A 15716-nucleotide genomic window follows, 5' to 3' on the forward strand; every position below is an offset into this window, starting at 1 on the left:
GCTGGGGGGATTTGGCACCCTCCCAAAAATTCCAAATAGCAAAAAAAGCACTGGCACTCAGAACTGCAAATGGGACTAGCTCTTTAAAAATGTTTATTGCAGAGGTGCAACATTTATCAAGCATGCTTGATGCACGTTTCGGGGCAAAGTGACCCCTTTCGCAAGCATGCTTAATGCACGTTTCGGGGCAAAGTGACCCCTTTAGCAAGCATGCTTGATAAAGGGGTCACTTTCCCCCGAAATGTTGCACATCCGCAATAAAGATTTTTAAAGGGCTAGTCCCGTTTGCAGCTCTGAGTGCCAGTGCTTTTTTTTGCATATTTAACATTTAACATGAACAAATATAGATCATGCTACAGCACATAATAAGCTTTGCCATCAAGCAATGACTGGACATTTTTTATGTAATATCTATGTATTATCAATGATAATACATTATGTACTGTTAGTAGTATATTGCTGTGAGCATCAAATTAAAATGGTATAAGTAATAATTTTGAGAGAAGATGAACAGCCTCTTTGAAACTCAGCCCTACCTGTTAACTCTTCTTGAGAAACCTCCTCTCCTGAGCTCAGCTTAACAATTACAGTGCTCAGACAAAGCAGGGCTTCTTTTTAATCAAAATAAGTCCTGCCTGTGTAAGCCATTCTTCATTGCATGAAATTTACAGTGCACATGTGCTATTTGCAGATGTAAATGTCACTGATGAGGTGTCAGAAGGAAAATGGCCACCTTGTGAAAGCTGCAATTTTTTTTTTGAAAATGTAATGGTGCTGGGAATATATACAATTGCGGTACATTTCCAGATAATAAACTTTATATTGGGTGCAATTCAAACAATGGCCACATCCATCTGATCATCCAGTATCCTTTGAATAGACAGCATGACCAAGGCAATATCTTGAAGAAAGAGTTCTGAAACGTTAGTGCCCGGGTCAGAACTCTTTCTGCAATAAAGGCTTTTAAAATATGTATCCTCCACAGGGAAGCAAATGCTGCTAGGACCAAGTTGCTCTAAAATACCTGGGTAGAATGAGAATATTTTAATATTTGTTTCACTGTACCTCTTCTTTTTAAACAGTGATAAAACAAGCCAGAGTCCCTCTGTGCAGTGAAGGTGTTGAGTGGCAAGTCCTGGGCATCAGACGGGGCAAATTGCATATGTGCTCCATTCTCATACTGATAATGCTGTAGGCCCTGGTGACTTCCATGAAGTGGGTTAAGATCTGATTTGCCTGATAACTGTCCTGGATGACTTGATACCAGTCTTTGCCTCATGATGCTTTTAGAAATCACAGGATATTCTTTGCTGCCAGAGAAATGTTAATAGTTAATATTTTAAAAATGTCCAAAGGGTACATCCCCAGCAACCAATGACATAGTGAGCCTAAGGTTCATATTTCAATATAATTCTTATGCTTAAAAAAATCTAACCCCTAATCTACACAAGGTAATATGGAAAATGTATTTGCTGTTTCTTTGGAGGCAATGTTACTGGAGAAGGTCCATGTTGTGTTCAACAAGTGCTGCTCAGCACACTATAGGGTATATTTATGTGTGTGTAAGCCAACATCACCATTGATTTTGCCCAAAGCAACCAATCAGCAATTATATTTCAACAGTCACCTACAAGTTAGAAAAAAGCAAAGATCTGATTGATAGCTATGGACAACATCACCTGTGATGTTGACTTACACACTATAATAAATGTGCCCATAAGTGATTGCTCTGAAAGGATGTAGTAGAGCTTGAAGGAAATTGATGTTCTCAGTGCCAAAGAAGACTGTTCCTATTTCAGATAATAGGGCAAATATAACTCAAATATATTAAAATATTAAGTATACATGTAATTAGCAAGATGTCTGCATGCTTGCAATTAATGTGATAATGTTACATTAAAAACATAATAATAATGTACAATAAATGTTTCAATACTAAAAAAACAATGGTGTAATTGATGTTACAGGGCTCCACAGCAAATTAAGTTTAGGGACCCAAATCATCCAGAGGTCTGCTCCATGTGGGCCCAAGATAAGGCGCTTGTGATTGGCACCCTCACCCCTTGCATAGGTACGCTCTTCTTCTCACCCGGACAGTTATGAGTGGAGGGAAGGATGAGCTGCCCTTGGTTGGGACAAGATGTAAAACACTGCTGTTGCTGGTACTGAAGTTTCCCCTCATGGGCCAGAACTAGAGGTATGTATATTAATTATGGGTCATTGGCCCCCTATACCTCCTGGGCTCCCCTGGAGAAATAGATGTGGGAGGGGTAGGTGCAGAGTTTGTTGTGCAACTGAATAAGAATAATTTTATAGTAGTTCCTATTTTAGCATTTTTTTCAATATAGATGGTATTTGCTTGGGGAGGTTAGCCTTCCAAAAGCTTAAATATTCTTCCCACAGGCTTTAAGCATTTTCCCAACCACAGTAAAAGGTTTATCTAAACAATCTTATAACAGAATTCTTTTTACAAAACATAGTATGAAAAGATGAAAAACTGTTTGCGATCCAATGAATGAATGGACCCCTTTTTACTTTTTTAGGTTAATATTAAGGTAGTTTCAAGGTAGCATTTTCCATTCATGCAATTCATTTCTATATCAATATTTGAAATATTTACTCTATATAAATATTTCAAATATTTACCCACACCAGCCAAGGGGTGAGTCAAGAAAATATCATCTCCCTCCTAACAAGAAAACTTTGACTACTTGAAATTAAACCAGTAAAGCATAAAAAGATAAGTATCTCACTAAGTTACTATCACTATGAACAAAGCCAGGTGTTATTTCAGTTACATATAATTCCAGTGAGAAATATACATAAGGGGTTTTTAATACCTTTGCAGACGCGCCACACGGAGGTCACTGTCATCACTCCCTCTAAAGCCTTTGGCAAAAGGATTATTTTCAATTTTCAGTTGTGTTATCTACAAAAGAAAATACACATTTGAACTTTAAAATATATACTTATTTGAATACATAGTGAAACAACTGAATTACAAAATGACATTATGAAAGCAGCCTTAATATGGCAGGTTTTCTAGAAAGGAATGTAGGACTATGATTCAGTAGCACCAAATCTTGCTTTTGCTTTGTCAAGGTGGATACTGGCATTGGAAAAATTATTTTGATATATCTCTGTACAAACTAAGAAAAAACAGTGTAGATTCTTTCTGCATCAGAAATGGATGTGAAAAAGAATTAGGGACTGATTCCGGTTGACCACGGCACCATTTTCATTGAGAAACACCGCTTTACTTCTATCTTCCTGAAAGGGGATTATACCACCAAATGGCTGTGGAAAGTTATGAGAAAAGCAGACAAGCAGTAAACAGAAGTCATCTAAACTAATACATAGTGAAACAACAAAAACAAAGGTATATTGGTCCCTTTGACTTCACATTTCATTGTCTCAAGAATATTCCAACCCTGTGAATGAATTTCTGGCAGCTAATAACAAATAAACAAATAAAAATAAAATAAACAAACACCAATTTGCTGGTTGGTAAATCTCTCCTGTTATTATAATTATTATTATTTACATGGCACCATTGTCTCCCAAAGCAATTTACTCCTGTGTCTTGTTTATGTTAGCTTACAAGAGGGGTGAAGTCTGCTCTATAGATGATACCAGCATTTATCTGCGTACCATACTTTGTGGCGGGAGTAAGTTTCAAAATATAATCTGTTGTTAATGCACCAAAATGGGCAATGCAAAGGTGGTTTTCCTGTATGTGGCCCATTATACCCTGTCTGTTAGGGCTATAGCTATGACTGCCTTTAGGCCTATAATTGTATTAGTACATACATACAATCATCCACCATCTATAGAAAAATTCATCAATGATATTCAGCCATGATGTCATTGGATGAATAACGTTTTTCTTAAGCCTTATGCAAAATATTTTCAGAATAGATTAGCAAAAACAACCTTATTTTGCACTACTATTTTTACAGTAGATGTGTTATAGGAAATCTAAGAGAAAAGTCTTGTTATGGCAAAATATGAAAAGTCCTCGCTAGTGACCCTAGGAGGAAAAGTTGTCTGCCTTGTCCAAGGCTGTGTTATGTTTTATTTGAAAAGCCTAACATAATGTAATTGAAATAGGCAAAGCACATTTGCTGAAAATCTAATGGTGGAAAAATTTTGAGAAAATGGCAAAACAAACAAAATAGTGGAACGCAGTAAAAAGGTCAGCTGAAAAAGCTTTTCCAGCCTTCATAAACATTCCCTTATTGTGCTCATTCTTGCAAAGAGGGATTAAACCGAAACAGTCAGTATTTTGTCAGTGACATGCAAGTCAGAAGTATTCTGGATACCCAATTGAATAAATAGTTTGTGCAACAGTTTGCTTTTATTGATTAAAAGAGATATAACAGTTCAGCTTGACATACAACAATTCTTTTATTAGATTATGGTTCTGGATGTGGAATGACATATCTCGCTCAATCTTAAAAATTTTCCGAATTCCTTATGATGAACCTTACCTTGAATTTTCGCTTGTATGCTCCAAAATTAATGCTTTCATTTTCACAGGACACTTATTCAAGCCAAAAGCAAGCTGCTTGCTGCTATTTTATGGGCGCATTCCCCATCTGTTTCACCAAATACATATTCTGTAATTACTTTTTACCTTAGATTTATGGGTGAGCTTTTCTAGTCATTATTAGATTTGCTTGTTTCTTTTGAATGGCATTGGAGAATTTATGAGGTTGCTGATTCATAAGTATATATACTAAACAGTGCCAAATTCATTTTGCATTGCACACAGCTTTATTAGTGTTTTCTAATCACTTTTTGACTTTCATATTATGCCAGTATTCAGTCAAGAACCCTAATCCATTAACATGCACATCTGTGAGATATGTTATTATTATACACAATTTCCCTCCCTTCCTCAAATGTATACAAATGACTAAAACTTCAAATAATGATGATGTTTCATATATGGATGTTACTGCAAAGCAGGTGGGTAAAATTGTGTCATTATTACTGAGAAACATATGTCTGAATGTTGCTATACATAAAGGTGGTTAAGGTATTTTTGAATTGTACTAAATGCCAACCCCAGGCAGCCAAGGAACCAATCAAATATTGAATACTGGGCAAACATAGTCATATCAAATAATATTAAACACACTATTATGTGGATTTGGAAGGATGAAAAGACTGAAATAAGGGGTACTTATATAAAGCTACTTTCAATAATTGTGGGGTCCCTAACTTCCACACAACACAAAATAGAAAGGCTCCTCTCTATAAAAAGACTCCTTAAATTACATTGTATTAAGCAATGCATGTATTTTTAAAACTCAGTCAGTTTCTGGAAAGTTTTCTAAAGAAAGTATGTTTGGCAAGACTCATGGTTTTGTAGTTTTGTTTAGAAAAATATATGAAATATTACTTTTTTTGAATATTTCTTTACCCCTTGTAAGTAGCTGTTAGTGACACATATAACATGCTTATTGTATTTAGTAGAAAAGTATAAAAACAACAGCTAAATTATAATTATTTTATGTAAGCTATGTTCTAATAAATTGATATAACTACTTACAAAACCAAAGGTTTTTTCGTAGTTGATGAAGTTATGGCCCTATAATCTCAACCTAAAGCACAATAATTTCTGGTTGAGTGCACGTAAAATTATTTTCTTTGTTTCTGTAGGATTTTCAGTACTACATGTTCAGAATGTCTTTAAATATAGTCATATTTGATACTGCATCCATACAAAATAGGGTCACACGTTTCTAAATATTATGAAAACAGGGGTAATCTGAAACAATCTTTAACCTAATTTAACACAGTGAATCTGGCCCATATTACCTCAAAGGCTATCCCTAGTAGACCAATGGCAGTTGCACTCTGAATTATACATGAGCTCTGTGGGAGCAAATACAACATTGGCATTGGTGGACGAAGCTGACTGGTCACCTTGCTCCATCTGGTTGTGCTTTCCGTGGCAGCACGTGAGCACATGCACTGACTGGGGGAGGTGGATTTAAGAAGTGGGCAGTAAACACAAGAAATGGCTGGCCTTGAGGTAGGCAGAAAGAAGATGTATGTGCTTAGCGCACCCCATTGTTCCACCCTAGGCATGTGCCTTTATGCCTACCCCTAGTTTTGGCCCTGGCTATGGGTTACTGAACCTGGGCAAGCAAAGTGCCTTTTATTACACACAAGGGATAGTGTTTGGGTATGGCAGTAATTTGTGCAAATAGCTCATCTTCCACAATTGATAAACAAGCCCTCTAATTGCCCTCTACTCTTAATACTCTAAGCTTTTAGAAACATTTACATATTTGTTTACAGTAATTCAATGCTGTGTGCAGCCAAGGACATGGCTTCCCTGTTTGAAATGCTGCTGTCTATGGCTCCCCTTGCAATAAAACAAGGGATGAAGCAACACTCAGAAATGTCTGAACCCTCACAGAGATCTTTAACAGTCATTATTGCTTACAACCTAAATTATTCTGTTGTGTTTATTATTACAGTGTAATGTCCTTAACTTTTCCATAGACATAAACTCTAGCCAACAAAGATGCATGAGTATCAAAAAGATAAAAAACCTTCAGATTTACCTTGTGATTCTGGTAAGAGGTGACGGATATGAAAGATGTCTCTGAAAACACATGTGTACAGAAAGCTGTGTTCTTGGACCCAAATGCGTTATTTTCATCTGCTTTAACAATATGTAACCTTGGTTGGTATTTGTGCATTGAATTCAAAATAATCTGAAAAGGTAAGAGGAATGTTACTGAAATGTATTTAGTAGCATACATATAAATTTTTTTAATACAGGTTCATGTGACTAACAGAAAAATACACAATGCTATTTCAATTTGTATTCATTATTGTATAAGATTACTGTATATATAAATATTACACATTTATCTTTTCCTTATTTCTCTCTAGAGTTGAGATCGATTATACTTTTGATATAAAGGATCCAGAAAGAAGTTGTTATGTGGAACCTCGACTAGTTGAAGGACGTTTCAAGTTTTTGACAGATTTGCAACTAAGCAGTAGATAACCACATACCCCATTAAATTTTCCATATTGGGGCAGATTACTTGGCATGACCATGTGCTCACACACCTGATTTTATAAAATAAAATTAAATATATCTTAGTTTAGTTTAGTATATTGCAGACACACAAAAAATCTTAAAAATGCCCATCGAATTCCTTCCATGACTTCCATGTTTAATTAAACATTGTGTGTGTCTCTGTACTTGTGGCATATACTGGTAGAGCTCCATAAGTAGTTTCTCTTTCTGTGTAGCTTTCTTTCTCTGAATTCTTTGTGGTTCAAAGCATTTCACGAGCAGAATAAAGGAAAACTGCCTCATTTCAGGATCACAGAACCAAACTTTTATATACATATATACACAGGTATATAATAAGGATATTTATATAATAAGGATTACTATATACTGTAGTACAAGGTACATTTTATTACTACAGAGGAAAGAAAATAATTTCTAAAAAATGTAATTATTTGATTAAAATTTCTATGGGAGATGGCCTTCCTGTAATTCAGGGCTTTCTGGATAACAGATCCTATACCTATACATATGTATCTATAACATTCAACAACAAAGACCTCTCACTTCTAATAGTATCCACTCCAGTGCCAGAAAATTATTACATCCATTCTTAGAAAACAGCTGCATTCTTCCATATCTCATATCCTCAATATTCATTTGGAATAAAAGCAGTTCTTGATAAGTCCACAGGGTGCTGCTTTTTTTGGGACATGTATATATATATATATACTGTATACATATATATATATATACAGGGTTGGAATGACAGCACACGCAGGATGTTTTTCAAGAAGAATCACAGAGGTTTAGATAAATAAATGTGAGGCTTTATTCAGTCCGACGTTTCAGTTCCTATCTGGAACTTTCATCAGGGACAGTAACATCACAGTGCAGTACAAACGTTTTTTAAGCACAAAAGGGCGCCAAGCCTGTTGCTAGGCAACCATAAACAAACAAAAAAAAAACAAAAAAATTCTTTTTTTATTTTTTTACAAAACAAAATGAAAACAACACAAGACAGTGGAAAACCATTGCCAAAATTGCATATAGGTGTAGACATATAAGGATAATAAGTCCAGAGCTATTGGGTACAAAAAAAGAAGACCTCAGGGAGTGACAACATCAGGCCATTTTGTCTCTTTTAAAAGTTGCAAGAGCATGAAAAGCCCCTGGACTTATTATCCTTATATGTCTACACCTATATGCAATTTTGGCAATGGTTTTCCACTGTCTTGTGTTGTTTTCATTTTGTTTTGTAAAAAAATAAAAAAATAATTTTTTTTTTGTTTGTTTGTTTATAGTTGCCTAGCAACAGGCTTGGCGCCCTTTTGTGCTTAAAAAACGTTTGTACTGCACTGTGATGTTACTGTCCCTGATGAAAGTTCCAGATAGGAACTGAAACGTCGGACTGAATAAAGCCTCACATTTATTTATCTAAACCTCTGTGATTCTTCTTGAAAAACATCCTGCGTGTGCTGTCATTCCAACCCTGTGTATCTACGCTTTCAGCACTGGCACCCAGGTATTATCTTGCTCTTATGGTGTGCAGCTTTCCAGCAACTCGTTTCTATATATATATATATGTATACTCACAGCATATATATATAAGCTCATCATGAATTAATATATATACATTTTTTTATCAAATATCTGGCTCTGCAACAGCTCAGCTGAGCAATTTTCAGAGTATACAGTGTCTTGCTCATCTGTGTCCCATACAAGGGAAAAGCTGATGACCATCTGGCCTCAGGTATGACAGCCAAAAAGACATTTTTCAGAGTCCAGGCAGAAGTTGTACTGTTATTTTTAGCAGTTTATTTTCATCTGATCGCAAAACACATTTACACTATCACACATAAAAGTTGCGAGGGTGTTAATGTGGACGCAGTGATTTGAGTTTAAAAGTGGAACTATGTGCACTTTGGCGACGTAGATTTGAAACCTCTTCATTGTAATTTGCAGCTGGCTTACTTAAATTTCAACAAACTGAAACAAGCCAAGTATTATAGAAAGTGCAAAATGGAGCATTGCTCCTATGGTTTGTTAAGAGAATTAAGTTTAAAAACAGAGTGAACTTGTGTTGTATTACCCCAGTACATTTTTTGAATTATGCATTAGGTACAGTAGAATTAAATTTAAAAATGTTTTTAATAGTCATTATTCCTATCATTAGCTCTCCTAAACCCATGACCTGTTGCAATTTATTTATTAACTTTCATTTTTGTTTTTAAATGAAGATAATACCATATATAAAATACACCTTGGGTTCTAAGTTACAATTCATAGGTTCTTATTGAAAATATCTTCCTGAGCCACAGTATTATTATGGTCTATTTGTATGGTGCCAACATATGTAACAGTGCTTTACAGGCTCACTCTGGTGAGCCCCTCCCCAGAGGAGTTCAGTTCCCCTGCCACAGGTGCGCTAACACACTTGAATACATGGCCAATCTTATAAGAAGCCAGTGAGCCAATCAGTATTTTTTTGGACTGTGGGAAGATACCAAAACACCTAAAGGAAACCCATACAGGAAACATATGTACATACAGAAGCTATACCGATAATATCCTGGATAAATCAAACTTAAGAACCCAGCACTGTTAGGTCACCATTCTAGCCACTGTACCATCTACACATCCACATGAAGCCTCAGGGTGCACATCACATAAGTACAGGGGCTGCATGACTAGGGATCTGAATGACCAGCAGCCAGATTACACTGTTTTATGTTTAAAGATTGGCAGAATAAGCTGCAACTGTGATTAGGTTAGAAGGAAAAAGTTAGGGCAGAAGAAAGCTGGTCCAGGGGCTTAGAAAGGGAGGAATGTGATGTTGGAGGAAGAAGCATTCACTTCCTTATCTTCTGAGCAGACAGAAACGTTCTATCCACCCACCCCCTTTTTGCATATTTTTCAAAAATGTCAGGAGTCTTCTTATTTATGTTCTCATATTATCTATTAATAAATGAATGTGGAAGCTTTCCTGAATGCATTGTTATATTGTGGTTCCTGTATCTTTTTACAGTATAAACTTGAGAGTTAACATTGTACTAATTCATGTTAACTTTGATTGCTTGATCCAGGGAATGTTTCCTATCGCCATATGGGTCAGGAAGGAATTTTTTCCCTCTTGAGGCATAATTGGTACTGGCTTCAGGCTGGGTTTTTTGCCTTCCTCTGGATCAAACCAGTGGATAAATGATAATGCATTTTAAGTTTTATTTGGCACAACAGTGGTAGGACCTTGCCAGAGTACTGCACATACACCAACAACACGGTTGGTTGGTTGATTGATAGATACAGATGTTACTACTGCTTGTGCTAGGTGAGAGGCTGTTTGGATTTCCTATCATCGAGACACTGCAGATTTAGGACTGGCAGCAGGGCTGCTGAACTTCTCTCATGGTGGGAGATGTAGCTCCTGCTGGTAGCAGAGTTTGGGGCCATCCTTTCTGTAGGTAGAGGCAGCCTAATACTCAGTGACAGCTATAATGACATAGTACTTAAATGGCAACTATGGAAGTAAAATTCAAGTCTTCAGTGAGGAATGGCAAAGCATAGTAGCGATCTCTTATGGAATTATGGCTTTAGAACATTACCCTGGATTAGGCTGACAAGGTCCTATTTATTTGATAAAATGTAGATAATTGCTGTGGCCATTTCACCCCATCTCTGTCTCCTTGTGTTTCATTAAGGTAAGTAACAAGGAGGTTCAGTGGGTTGGCTTAAGGCGAAAGGAGTCCCTTGTCATAAGACCAGCACTGGGGAAAATATGAGTTACATTAAGTTTAAGAAGGAGAAACATTTCTCCTTTAATATTTTCTGTTATATATGAGCTCAACTCCCTTACTGTCATGTGGTTATAGATAATTCTCACCTGAAAACAGCCAATGCTCACAATATAGCAGCCTAAGGATTTAAATAATAGTGAAATGAAAGAAAATATTGTACAAGCAGAAAATCTACAGTATTTACAGTAGGTTCTATTAATTCAACCTAAACAATTGTTTTCTAGATTCAAATCTAAGGACACATGCTGCTGTAAATAGCTAAAGAATAAAAGAAAGTTCCCACAGAATCTTTTATGATGCAGGCAGGATCCATAATTAACATAACATAATTAACATTACACAGAAATAGGGGGATGCCCTTTTAGTACACAGCTGATTAATAGCCAGATAAGTCATAAAGATAGGTGAATAGCTTTGAACCGCAAAGCTGTAATAGATGGTTAACCCATAAAGATAAATCAAGAGCCTTTTAGTATATTTCTAAGTAAAAGCAGGGCTACCCTTAATAAAATAATTCCTTCTCAGCTTTGTTCACAAAAAAAAAAAAATTGTGCTCACATTATAAACTTGTGGGTGCATTTTTAAAAACTGTGTGTTTAGGTGAGAATAAATACAAAATTTGTTTTCATACAGTAACGGGAACTCACTAAAATACAAACACAGAAGACAGACTGATTATATCCATTTCCAATTATAAAAATACTGGTAGTGATGGACAAAATAATTTGGCAGGCATGCATATGAGGTGAATTGCCGGATTTTTTCATGAAGCGGGCGAAATTATTGCCCGCGCTAAAAAAATGTTGTATGCGTACAAAAAATTTTAAAAAAAATCTTGCAACAATTTTTAACACACAAAATTTTTGCTGTTTCACAAAGTTTTTGCCATTTTGCAAATCTTTTCAAAGATTTGCAAATCTTTTCGCCGTTGGTATCATATAAGAAAAGGCTACCCACTTGCAGACTTAGTAGTACCGAAAGGCAAACATCCTTACTGCATAAAAATCTCCAATCGAAATTATCCAATCCAGCCAGCACCTGTAACATGTGTTTAAGACTGCAAGCACCAGCATTTAGGGCCAATATTTTCCTGATGTGCTCAGTGACAGGCAGAATTACTTAATTCCTGGCACTACACACACAAAATTTGCTCATCCATATTTGTAACATATTTAAAGAGATCCTCACCCACACTTTTTTTAAATAATAAAATGAATGAATAAATAAAAATGGTCTTTTAAGCAGATGGCTTCTGCTGCATTTGTTTCAGGAACCAGGTTCAGCATTGCATTGCTGTTTCACTAAGATCTATGAATATTGTGATATATGAATGTGCACGCATTGCAGGTGACATGGCAAATTAGGTTTTAGTGCCATTTCCAGCACTTCAGTTCTTTATATCATGACAAATACCCCAGTATAGGGTCAAATGCTGAGAAAATATAAGATTCTCTTTTAGATTTTGTTTAGCTTCTTTGATTGCATTTTTGCTTTATATTTGTTGCTTTATATGTATACAGTATGTGTACATACTGTATCTAAGAAAATATCATCTGGCCCTACTATGCTTGGTAATCCCCTACTAACTCATCACATTTATATGCCAAGACCATCTGGCAGATAACAGAAAACAGAATGGGTATGTTTGTCCAAATGAAAACTGGGATCTTCTGTTACCAGGTAATGACCTAAAGATGAATGACTTAAAGAAAAATAAAACAGACCATATCATAAGGAAACATATCTGCGCTGTTTTTACTCTGGGAATATACTAAACCTTCACTGGACAGCAGCAGAAATATAATCCACATTTAGCTGGATAAGAAAAACAGACTCTGAAGATTCCGATTTGGATGAACTTCAGCTTGCCCTCAGTAGTTGCTCATTTACCTTTTCAATGCAGTTTTTATTGCTGATGTATTCCAGATAGTGTCCTTTTCTTAGCCTCTTGGAAGAAGTATGATGGATTTATAATGTCACGTGTTATGTGCATTAAAGGTTAAGATTGGCATGTAACCAGCACAAAGTATTGAAAATATTAAAATATTGGGAATAATGCCTCTGAGATTTGTTATGCCAATATTAGTGCATGTGAGCATTTTTATATGATTTTTAAGTGGCGGTGGAATGTCTGAGGCTAACTCATATGGCATTTACAGCTGAGCATTGCTGTGCAGATTGTCATACCCCAGATTGCTAAGTGCTAGTGACAGGGATTCCATTACTAGTAATATTTGTCTAGTCTGTGTCTTGCCTTTACTCAGTGTCATCATTATACACATATCTCATGCCATCAGGTATACAAAAATACTGGGAATAAAGGAATTACACACACATAGGGGCACATTTACTAATCCACGAATCCGAATCCCGAATGGGAAAAAATCGGAGTGGAAACGAAAATTTTGCGACTTTTTCGTTGCCATTGCGTTTTTTTAGTATTTTGCGCAATTTTTTCATCACGACTTTATCGTATTTTGCGTGACTTTTTCGCCGCCATCGCGATTTTTTCATATTGAGCAATTGTAAACGGCAGAAAAACCAATCCGATTTTTTCGCGACAGCGACGAAAAACTCGTGGAAAATATATGATAAAGTTGTAACGGCAACGAAAAAATCGCGGGTCATACGAAAAAGTTGCGACGGCGAAGAAAAAATACAGATCATTACGAAAAAACATTTTCGGTCCGTTCGTGCATTAGTAAATCTGCCCCATAGAATAAACATTTTTATGTATATCTTATTTTAAGTAAGACTTCTCTGCCATTTATTTTATGGTGTACAAAAAATGTTTCTTGCTTTCATATCTATATACCTAGACAACGTCTTTGTTGTGACATATAGCGAAACACTTCTATATGTTTATATATTACCTGCTAATTGGCTGGTGGCTGGTAACTTTTTACCTTTTAATTACAGTTCTTTTGTTCAAACCAAATAAGCTATTCCTTCATGACTATGCAATGGATAATAAATAGCAGATAAGCTTAACTTATAAAGAACGATTATAAATATATTTTCTACTTGCAGTTATGTCACAGGAGGGGATTTGCTGCATCAAGAAGGTGTGTAAAAAGAATTGGCATCCATAGACTTCTGTGCATGACATTCTCATTATAATGATATTGCCCTGTGTGGGAAGACCTATGCACCACAAGCGTTGCAAAGTTGCCTAGCACGGAAACTTCAGGTTACTATGCAATGCTTTCTCACCTGTGATTTACATTAATCCTAGAAAGAAGGTAACGGGATGTTTTGATACCTGCACTAAAGTAGATTAATGGAGGAATTTAATAAAAGTGGTAAATGGAAAAAAATGCACACAAATAATAAAAATTTACATTTCGCAATGTAATATTGTTCATTAGATTGTTGTTGCATTGCGAATTTTAACGGCAAACTTTTTAGGGCATGCTTGAAGGTGGACTAATCTTTTGGAGCAAACTTAATTTTTTCATTAAGAAATTTTATTACATAGACTGCACACTGTCGCAAACAATAAAATCTGCAAACTTTCTTACATTGCTGGAAATGGTCTAAAATTTGTTCGCACAGGAGCATACATGTTTGCATTGCAAATAATTTTTCCGTTACCGACTTTTACTACATTCACTCATAAGTGTGAGTAATAAAACATCCCCTCTGCCAGGGCCCTTATTTAAAAAAGACAGGCAGACAATTTGAAAACATTTAGCAATAAACTTGATCAGTTTGTTTTAGCAATTAACTTGATACGTTTCTTTTAGACTGAAATCAAGCTATTATTATCCTCTATTTGTAAATGGTTTTTTTTTAATATTGACTAGTCCTTTATTGTACTTTATTTTCTAAACAGTTGAATAGCAGCTGAGCTGATGAAAAGTCTTCATTACTGCAGAAAGTACAGAGTTAGGTATTACCTTAACCTGCCTTCAGCAACATATGTTGCACAAGTGCAAATGTCAATATGATGGCAATAATGAGTGAAAATCAAGAGGTCAAAATGTTAGACTTTTTGGGGTAATGTAGACCAGTATAGAAAGATGTCAAATCATTTCTCACAAATCATGAACTAATCTCACCTGAAGCATAACCGCAGCATTTACCACAATGAAATCTACATTGATTTATTAATCATTTCCTGTCTCTGAGATTGAGATTTGATGAACCCCCGTCTGGTTTGCAGATCAAGACTACAAGGTGCCAAATAAATGGATATGAGCAGCTGCACATGGACTAAAGATCTTTGGTTGAAAGACTTCAAAGGTACATGCACAGAAACGAGTAGGAAACAATGAAGCAGATAGAAATTCAAAAGGTACAAATATGTTGATATATTCCACTAAGATATATACACCATTCACAACATTTGTGACCTTTTCATGAATGAACTATTATTTAAGCAGTGTCATGAAAAGGCAGAATAGTATGCTACTCTTTTTCTAACCATGTTCTTAAATGGTCAAGAACGGCCATGATGTTTTGTCTTTGAAAATAATGCAGAAATTGTCTCTCTGTCTCTCTCTTTGTCCCTCTAACAGGGAATTTTGTAAAAATGTTAATACGTTGTCCAGACAAAATCCTCTCAAAAGCATATCACTAATGATTGTGAATGATTTTTATAGATTTTTGTGGGTAAATCTCTTAACTATCTATTGAACTATCATTTTCTTTCACTGCCATCATACTGAATTCTCAGCCTTTCCAGCCTCTCCCCTTTGCTTAACTCCTCTTCAGTCTGCTAATAGAATAATTCATCTCACATCTGGGCCAAAATTTTCCCACACTGTTCAAAAGATACTCTTTTGGCTCCCTGTTAGCTGATTCATTTTATACGTTATCCTCCATATTTAAAAGGCTCTTTATTCTCTGTATGTGCCAGGCTTGTACTTCGAAAG

The 15716-nt window shown here is 35.7% G+C and overlaps 1 protein-coding gene across 1 annotated transcript in view; it reads right to left on the reverse strand.

Moving 5' to 3' along the window:
- The window catches only part of tbx4 (T-box 4), a 100130-nt gene that overhangs the window by 4539 nt on the left and 79875 nt on the right, over positions 1-15716 (reverse strand). The window contains exons 6-8 of the mRNA XM_002933826.4: positions 6582-6734; positions 2841-2929; positions 1066-1310 (exon numbers count right to left, since the gene is read on the reverse strand). Of these exons, the coding sequence (XP_002933872.1) occupies positions 1066-1310; positions 2841-2929; positions 6582-6734 (487 nt within the window). The remainder of the gene's footprint in view (positions 1-1065; positions 1311-2840; positions 2930-6581; positions 6735-15716) is intronic.

Source organism: Xenopus tropicalis, chromosome 2 (assembly GCF_000004195.4).
Source record: "Xenopus tropicalis strain Nigerian chromosome 2, UCB_Xtro_10.0, whole genome shotgun sequence".
Lineage (NCBI taxonomy): Eukaryota > Metazoa > Chordata > Amphibia > Anura > Pipidae > Xenopus > Xenopus tropicalis.